The sequence below is a fragment of the Camelina sativa genome, chromosome 14, assembly GCF_000633955.1.
Source record: "Camelina sativa cultivar DH55 chromosome 14, Cs, whole genome shotgun sequence".
Classification (NCBI taxonomy): domain Eukaryota; kingdom Viridiplantae; phylum Streptophyta; class Magnoliopsida; order Brassicales; family Brassicaceae; genus Camelina; species Camelina sativa.
The window spans coordinates 30,938,217-30,948,359 of record NC_025698.1 but is presented as its reverse complement, the minus strand read 5'-3'; the positions used below and the strand labels follow the sequence as shown (position 1 = coordinate 30,948,359).

The 10,143-nt window shown below is 35.4% G+C and overlaps 1 protein-coding gene across 1 annotated transcript; it reads left to right on the top strand.

Moving 5' to 3' along the window:
• On the top strand, positions 3,412 to 4,887 carry LOC104744175. Its single transcript, XM_010465187.1, has one exon. The coding sequence runs from the start codon at positions 3,412 to 3,414 to the stop codon at positions 4,885 to 4,887; it is 1,476 nt and encodes a 491-aa protein (XP_010463489.1).

Below are 10,143 nucleotides of genomic sequence, written 5' to 3'. Positions count from 1 at the left end.
GCAATATCATCAGGATTTAGGTGCAACATGGCTATGATTACTGAGGAACAAGAAGACTCTGAGCCTTGGTTCTTTGATAGTGGGTGTTCAAGGCATCTGACAGGAACTAAGAGTAATTTGCAAAATATTAAGAAACTGAAAGGAGGCACAGTAACCTTTGGAGATGGAAGTAATGGTTACATTCAAGGTAAAGGTACAACACGTGATACAGAACTTCCATAACTAGTAAATGTCTACCTGGTACAAAGACTGCGAGCGAATTTGATAAGTATCAGTCAGTTGTGTGATGAAGGCTTGACAGTTATGTTTACAAAAATAGACTGCAAAGCGGTTGATGAATCAGGCAATGTCAAGCTTTATGGTGTAAGGTCAGGGAACAATTGCTACATGTGGCAGAGAAATTCGTTTAAATGTTTTAGTGCTCAAGGCAGTATAGATCTCTGGCATCAACGACTAGGTCATATGAATATAAGGAACTTAATCACTCTTGTCAATAAAGATATTATTCGAGGAGTACCTAAACTTAAAGGAGAGGAGAATATGGTATGTGGACCTTGTAATCAAGGAAAGCAAGTCAAAATTCAGCATAAGAAGGTTCCGGAAGTACAATCAAAATCAGTTCTAGATCTGGTTCATATGGATTTGATGGGACCAATGCAAGTTGACAGTTTGGCTGGGAAGAAATATGTATTTGTGCTAGTAGATGATTTTTCCAGATATACTTGGGTTCATTTTATTCGAGAGAAGTCAAATACAGTTGATAGCTTTAAGATTTTGGCTTTACAGTTGCTCAATGAAAGGGGTGGAATCAAGAGAATCCGAAGTGACCATGGTGGAGAATTCCAAAACGAGTCTATGAAAGAATTTTGTGAACATCATGGGATTTCACATCAGTTTTCAGCTCCAAGAACTCCTCAACAGAATGGTGTGGTAGAAAGAAAGAATAGAACTCTTCAAGAAATGGCAAGAGCAATGATCCATGGAAATCAGGTTCCTGAGAAGTTTTAGGCTGAAGCATTGAACACAGCATGCTACATAGTTAACAGAGTCTATGTAAGAAGAGATACAACAAAGACTCCTTACGAATTGTGGAAAGGAAAAACACCAAATTTGAGCTACTTTCATGTTTTTGGGTGCAAATGCTATATTATGAATGACAAGGATTATCTTGGGAAATTTGATTCAAGAAGTGATGAAGGGATATTTCTTGGCTATGCTGAGAATAGTACAACATTTAGGGTATTTAACAAACGCACATGGATTATTATGGAATCAGTGAATGTGGTGTTTGATGATCGGTCTGTTGCTTTAAGAGATAATGATGATTCAGACAGTGATGCAGAACAAGTAAGTATTACTGAAGGGCAAAATGAAGATTTTGGACTAGACATCTCTGATCGTGTTCCAAAATCTGAAGAAACAAAACAAGTACACAAGAATCATTCTGCATCAGATGTTATTGGAAACATAAATGAAGGAATGAAGACTAGAGGAGTTCAGATTGATTTTAAAAAGATGACTAGTCATTATGCAGCACTAGAAACTGTCTACTTTGAGTGTTTTGTGTCAATGATTGAACCAAAGAATCACATAGAAGTTGTTCAAGATGATTTCTGGATAATTGCCATGGAGGAAGAACTAGAACAGTTTGAGCGTATTGATGTTTGGGAGCTGGTTCGTAGACCAGTAGATGTGAATATCATTGGGACTAAATGGATTTTCAAAAACAAGATTGATGAGAGTGGAGTTGTGGTTCAAAATAAAGCAAGGTTGGTTGCACAAGGGTATACTCAGATCGAAGGAGTGGACTTTGAAGAGACATTTGCTCCAGTAGCAAGACTTGAATCAATTTGATTATTTTTGGGTATGGCTTGTATCCTGAATTTCAAGGTATACCAGATGGATGTCAAAAGTGCTTTTTTAAAATGGGATCTTACAAGAAGAAGTATATGTTGAACAACCCAAGGGTTTTGAAGATTCAGTTAAGCGTGACTATGTGTACAAGTTAAAAAAGGCTCTTTATGGATTGAAGCAGGCTCCAAGAGCTTGGTATGAAAGGTTGACTAGTTTTCTTATGGAACAAAACTATAACAGAGGAAGTGTGGACAAGACTCTGTTTATTTTGGAACAAGGTGATGATATCATGATGGTTCAAATTTATGTGGATGATATTATCTTTGGAAGTACTTCAAAGGAGTTGGTGGATAGGTTTGTGAGTTGTATGACACAAGAATTTGAGATGAGTCTGGTTGGAGAATTAAAGTATTTTCTTGGGTTGCAGATTACACAATCAAATCAAGGTATTTTTATTTCACAAAGTACCTATGCTAGACAACTTCTTAAAAAGTTCCAGATGGATAAGTGCAAAGAAGTTGTGATACCTATGAGTACTACTTTGAAACTATCAAGAGATGTTGATGGCAAGGATGTAGATGTCAAGCAATATAAAGGGATGATTGGGAGCTTGTTATATCTTACCGCTAGTAGGCCAGACTTGAGTTACGGTGTGGGTATATGTGCAAGGTATCAGTCAAAACCTAAACAGTCTCATCTTGAAGCAGTCAAGCGAATTATCAAGTACGTCAGAGGAACTGTTGATCTTGGAATTTGGTATTCTAAAGGTTCAAACAAGGGTTTAGTTGGTTACTGTGATGCAGATTATGCAGGAAGTGTAATGGATCGAAAGAGCACTAGTGGGGGATGTTTCTTTCTGGGCAACAATTTAATAGCCTGGTTAAGTAAGAAACAAAATTCAGTATCTTTGTCTACAGCTGAATCAGAATATATAGCAATGGGGAGTTGTTGTACTCAGTTGTTATGGATGAAGCAGATGTCAGCAGATTATGGCATGGATTCAGGGGAGCTGCAAGTTTATTGTGACAATAGGAGTGCAATTGATATCTCTAAAAATCCAGTTCAACATTCAAGAACAAAGCACATTGATGTGAGACATCACTTCATCAGAGAACTGGTTGAAAGAAAGCAAGTTGTAATTGAGCATGTTGATACTGAGGAACAATTAGCTGATATTTTCACAAAAGCTCTTGATTTTAGTCGATTCTCTACCTTGAGAAATGCAATTGGTGTTTGTGAGATGTGAAGCATTCACAAGATGGGTCAATAGCTGGTACCGGAGAAGATAAGGTTGTTAATGTTGGTACAGTTTGATTTTAGACATGAAGGTTCTGGTGTTTGTTTACTGAAAACTGAGGGTTGATGGCTGGGATATTGTGAAAATTTTGCTCGAGATATGAGAAAATATTATCTTTCTAAAGTTGAAAAATAAAATATTTTATTAAGATTTGGGTATTAAAACAAGGAAGAAATATCGAGAGTTTCTACAATTTCGTCCTAATCGAAAAGTTTTTTTAAAAAAAAAACAAAAAAAACAAAAAAAAAAACCTAGTGATAATGGTTGGTGCGACTCGAAGTGGTTTGGTGCGAAGAGGAAGAAATCAGGAGATGTCTCGAAGTGTTGGTAATGCTAATCGACCTCAGTTGGTTGATGATTCAAGTGATGTTGAAGAAGTTCAACCAAGAATTGTGCCATATGGATCCGACAGCGATGATGATTCATCTCAAAGTGTATCAGTGAAGAATCAAGTAGATCAAGGGGTAGATGATCTCGAGAGAGAAAATCCAATTGATGACGAGGTGGAGTTTGTTGGGAAGCGGAAAAAGAAGGATCCTGTTTCGGTGTCTGATACCGAAGTTGGGGTTGAAGAAATCTCTGTGCAAGAACAGATTGAGAGACATGCAGAGAAGCAGAGGAGCAAGAAACAGAGAGAAGTGGCATCCGCTAGCAAGAAGAAATCAGCTTGCAAGTCGAAACGACCAAGATCTGTAGAACCAAGTGCTAGAAATGTTCGGGCTAAATCTGGGTCTCAATCTGATGTGTTTGTCTCCAAAGCAGCAAAATTAAGGTACTCTCAGTTCTTTTCTAGGAATTTTACGGCTGAGAGACAATTGGATATGTCTAAAAAGGATGAGTTTGGGTTCATTGAGAAGATATTGTCGTTAGGACTTGGACCTACAATTCATGATCCTTCGGTGTATGTCAAAGAAATTATCTATGAATTTTATGCAAATTTGCCAAATAGAAAGGCTAGGGATGGTGTTCAAGTGTTTGTGAGAGAACATTGGTATGAATTTTCTCCTAAGGCAATTAATCAAGATTTTAATATGGCACCTTTGACTAGAGCTGAGATGAAAGCTGATGCAGCAGTAGATAAGTTGAGTCAAGATGAACTTGCAGAGTTTTTAAGTGGTGAAGACAAGTCGACTTGGGCTACTTTAAAAGTTGCGGATCTACCTGAGGAAAGTGCAGCTCTTTTAATGTTAGCAGCGTACAATTGGGTTCCCTCGAAACACAGGAATCATCTTTCGGTTAAGCGAGCTCGGGTAGTTTACAAGATTATCAAGGGCATCTGGTTTGATTTTGGGCAGTTGATTTACAATCAGATTATGAACATAAGTTGGAAAGATCCTACTCGCTATGTGGTGTTTCCGAGAACAATCTTTGAAACTCTTAGGGTTCAAGAAGGTCCGCTTGAGTGGTCAGATGAAGAGGAAGATGTATATGCTGAGTTTTATACAAAGGATGCCAGAACAGGACATATCTATGATGTTAAGCATAAACTGATTCCTGAGACTAAAGAGTCGACACCAGTAACTCCAGCTGGCAGGCAACCTGCTGAGGGATTTTCTTCTACTTCTGAGGTTATTCAGTTGGGTAGCATTCGTGTGCCACACATTGGTCAAGAGGATGTTGATATTTCGTATGAAGCATTGGTCGATACAGCACAAGCTCTGCCAAAGACTTACGGAAGTAGTACAGAGGCTCATACAGAATCATCCACTTTCCAAGATGATTTGAGATGTTTTTAACTGTTGTATTCTCAAGCAGGGGGAGAAAGAGAAGAAGCTGTTCTGAGACTCTGGGGAGTGTTTTTGTGAGTTGGTTTGAGATTCTGGGGGAGTTTTCTGTTTTTGTAAGCTGGTCTGAGACTCTGGGGGAGTTATTTGTTTTCATTAAAACTTTCGACTTTCGGCGATCATTTTGGTTCGTTGTGTTTGAATGTTTGACTATGGTTCGGTGATCATTTTGGCTTATGTTTTTGAACGGTTAACTATGGTTTAAAGTTATTTGTTTTAAGTCTAAACCAACAACATAATTCTTATGCTTGAGAAGCTCAAAGTTAAAAAGAGGGAGATTGAAGATGCAACATTTGAACAAGAGGATGAACTACTTCAGAAGGACTCAACACTAGTACAAGAACAGAGTATCGAGTTATTTATGTCGGCAATTATAAAGCTGGAAGATTTACACAGGATTAGAAGGCCCAAGAAGCTTCTAGAAGATTAAAGAGCTTCATGTTGCGATAGGAATGTAAACATGAAGAAAGTGGGAAATTTCCTAATTGTTAAAGAAAAAGGAAATTGTCCAAATTCCTATTAGGATTAGAATAGGTAGTTTGCCATTGTGTGGCATAGGCCTAGTTCTATAAATAGGGTGCGAAGGCTGATTATAAGCCTTAGCACAAACAAGAGAAAGTTAACCTAGCTAATAAGTTTTAGTCTTTAAGAAAAGAGAAGAGCTAAGAACTTAGAAAGAGCTTGAGGTTTCTTTAAGAGAGTTTTGAGAGATTAGAANTAGTCTAAACCAACAACATAATTCTTATGCTTGAGAAGCTCAAAGTTAAAAAGAGGGAGATTGAAGATGCAACATTTGAACAAGAGGATGAACTACTTCAGAAGGACTCAACACTAGTACAAGAACAGAGTATCGAGTTATTTATGTCGGCAATTATAAAGCTGGAAGATTTACACAGGATTAGAAGGCCCAAGAAGCTTCTAGAAGATTAAAGAGCTTCATGTTGCGATAGGAATGTAAACATGAAGAAAGTGGGAAATTTCCTAATTGTTAAAGAAAAAGGAAATTGTCCAAATTCCTATTAGGATTAGAATAGGTAGTTTGCCATTGTGTGGCATAGGCCTAGTTCTATAAATAGGGTGCGAAGGCTGATTATAAGCCTTAGCACAAACAAGAGAAAGTTAACCTAGCTAATAAGTTTTAGTCTTTAAGAAAAGAGAAGAGCTAAGAACTTAGAAAGAGCTTGAGGTTTCTTTAAGAGAGTTTTGAGAGATTAGAAAATTGTTTAAAACAAACTTGTAAACAGATTTTCTATCAATCAAAAGAGAGTTTAAAGAAATCATTGTTTCATTGTTCAGATCATAAGTTCTCACACTTTCATTGTCTTCTCTCCTTTACAATTCTTGTGGAGTTCCTTTCAAAACATTAATTTTTCTGTTAGTCATCTGTATATATTTTGATGATCCTAAGCGCGGTTGCTCTTTGCCCGCTTACTCTCCGGAACAGGCATGATGCCAATTCATAGTGTCTTTCTTATATAAACTTAGTCCCAGTCATCTCTCTTTAATATTCATCAAAAGTAAATCAAAAGTTTAGAAAGTTTCCATATTCGACTTCTTTGTACATAATCAAGTAATCAGAAGGTTGTAGCAGACATTCAACGTAATTAATATGAAGAACTAACCAGAATATTTGGGAAAGAAAATTATTTGACCTTAGCCAATGTAGATCACAAAACTTTGGTAAAGTATATATAGAGCGAAAGTTAAAAAAGTCAAGAAAAAATAGATTGAGATTGATGGATGGAAGTAAATAGAGAGAGTGGGTGTGTCGAAGAGCATGAGGGCTTGCTTCTGTCAGTAAGCATATCAAATATTTATATTTCACCTAAAACCTAAATTCATTTTCTCTTCTTTTTATCTTTTTCACGAGGTATATTTTTCCACAAGGGCATGGATGCTTTTTTTTTTTAATTATATTCTTTTTTTTTTCTCAGTTTAGATGCCAACTTAATTTGTTGGGTGAAGTTTAAGTTTCCACCTACACGCAAAATTGTCTTTCAGCTCATGACAACGTACGTCACCTTCTTCCCATCTTTGTTACATATTTCACCGTCTTGTCAAAAGTAATTATTTGATGTTTGATATATGAGTAAAAAAAGTATAGGGCCGATAAGTTTTTTTTTTTTTTTTAATAAAAGAGCTGACAGGTTCTTTTGAATGTCAAATTATGGTATTAGATTATCACTATAATGTCTTCTCCTATATCAGCATATAGTTGACTTTACGAAATACTTAATATGTTGACAAACAAAAAAGATAACTAATATAATTTGTTCAGATATAACTAGACGCGTGTGTACGTATATGTGTAGGTGTATTGATTGATATGTGTGCTGTGTTTTCTTATTTTTATGTATTTATATAAATCAATAAATGTGTTAGGGCAAAGAGTGAACAAAAGGGTATGAAAAAAAGGGTAGAGAGGGGAGGCAACGAGACACGAGAGACGAGAGAGATACCTATGAACCACGACTTGTGTGTCTGTGTTTCCTTAATTAAAAATTACTACATAACTACAATATACCTAGTATTAAGAATTTAAGATCAGCCTTTTGCATTTGATAAAAACTACTAACATAAGTATAAATAAGCACAACCTTTTGTTTTATTTTTGACAACTTTGATGCTTTTGTTTCACCCGACAAATCGGCACCTTTTAGGGTTTTCATTACCTGTTTCTTCCCCAAAGACAAATCCCTTTTTTCACCCCATTACTTTACTAACTCTCGATATAAATATTAATTACTTTGATTATAAACTAATCGATCAGTACCTTTCTTGGAAATAACGAAAACTCATCATTTTTTTTTTAACTCGACAAGGAAAAAAGAATTTTCGGGAAACAAGAGGAAACCAGTGGTTGTTTGATTATTCCTCTAAAGATTTTATCTGTCGACACTAACCGTAATTATCAATTAAACAAATGTTTTATTTTATTTGGCATCCAAATGGTGTTGTCCAAGTAAGAACTATGTATGATACTAATTAATACTAAGTAGAGATTAATTAGTTTTTAACTTTAATTTGGTCGGAGAGTTGGCTTTATTTTATAAGGAATATATACATATAAAGAAAAAGGGAATACGTATTATTTATACAGAGAAAAGTCTTAAGTTATATTCGTCTTTCTAAATATTAATTTAAAAATACATATTATATTTATTTGGGACTATTTATTTTATGATATTTTCTTATTGTATACGTAGCTGCTTAATCTATTAACAAAACACATGAAAAAACCTCAAAACAATCTAAACTTCCACAGAAGAAAGTTTGGAGAGAAACAAGATCGTTTGTCCAAGGTTATTTCAATCTCCCAGCTTCTCCCTAAGCCATAGACGAGTGTACAGCTAAATACAAACTCCTTCTAGTTTGCCTAATCAATGAAATCATCATTTATTTAGTTTGACGTACGGTAAAGTGAAGTGAATAACGTCTAATTATATCATCTGTACACTTGATATGGCTCAGTCTATTTGAGTGTACTGTGTTTCTGTCATACGTACTCAGTGCTCAACATTATTGAGACTAAGATTACTAGTTTTTTCACATTTGTGACTTGATTAGGGAGTTGTTGACGATCTTCATGATTATATATATTATCCCATATACAACGATTATTAAAGTCAACTCTAAAGTAAACAGCTGATCCATATTTGGTTTAGAGATTTTTAATTTTGGGACGCTTACGGAACAATGTTTTTTTTTTTTTGGGTGTATGCGCCATAAAGTTTTCAACTATATTAACATCAATTAATTGGATTCGAGTGAATTGATAAATTTCTCTACTTTTTCATGTAGTAGTGTTGACTTAATTTGTTTCATTTCTCGAATCTAAACACATATACCTTCAGTTCAAAAGTTTTTTTTTGTTCTCATTCATCTTGAATTGACTTTCATTTTTTGTAAGATTATACGTATACATTAGGGGTTATTTATATTGTAGTGAAATATGAGTTATTTTCATTTTTGACTAAATGGCTGGTAAAAGCTACAATGTTCCATGTTAATAATCGGAAACTTTATAAAAGAAGATGACTAAACCATACGCTTGTAAGACAAAGAGGACGGTCTCATATATATATATTATCATTAGGACTATATATATAAATTAATTACTAAAATAAATAGAAAAAGAAGAGAGCTGAGAAAGTGGAATCTCTCAAAAGGTCGAAGAGATAGATTAACAACTCTCTCGTCCAAAGTATATTATTAAGCCGCTTGGGTCCAAATAAGACCATTTCCACAAATTTTAAGTTCTCTTTATAACTATGACGTGACTAATTTAATCGGGCGATTTCAATTTATTAGTTAATAAAACTCACCTAACATTAAAACTTATCATAAATGTCGTATATATAATATAGAACCTCCACGAAATTTAAAATACATTTGAATCATCAGTGGATACATATAGATATCAGATCTTAATATACTAGTGGATCGACTACTTGAATCAAATAAAAATAAATATAATAAAAGAGACAGAATGGGATTATATATGTCAAAACGATACACCTAAGATTTGAGTTTGGGAAAAAAAATATAGATATTAGTAGGTTAAACACAAAAGATTAGGTTGTCTCTTTGTTTGAGCTTCCCAAGAAACAAAGAGACACACATCCCAAGAATCCTCCGCCGTCGTCGACAATCTTCGCCGGAGCCATCGTCCTCCTCCGTCATCTGCTAAATCATAAATTTTTTGCCCTAACACCAAAAAATATCGATCCTTTTTCTCTATATATTATATTTAAAGTTTAGGTTTTTTCCCTCTTCTTTGGATCATTTCCACGATGAAACGGAGAAGAGGAGACGATTTTGCCACCCAAGAAACAAAGAATTGTTAAGGAACTGAAGATTATAACCTTCTGAAGGATAGTGGAGCCTAAGAAGAAGCTTAGCTTGAGACAAAGCAAAGCTTCCAATAGGAACGTTAACGAAACCAAATCTCTTCATCATCTCTTCCCAAATCTCAAACCTCCGATGTCTTTGCTTTCTCTCCCTCGCTTCCGCCGCCACAACATCAAAAATCTCCTTACCGAACCACCGCTGCTCTAGGGTTAGTCTCTCTCGGCTATTTGGCGGCAAAGTCGCTTCCAACGAATCAAAGATCGCCACGTAATGATCCACGGCCTCGGAGAATCTATTCAAGAACGAGTGATCTCCATGATTCGCTTCTCTCTCAGCCATTGTCACGATTCTAGGGTT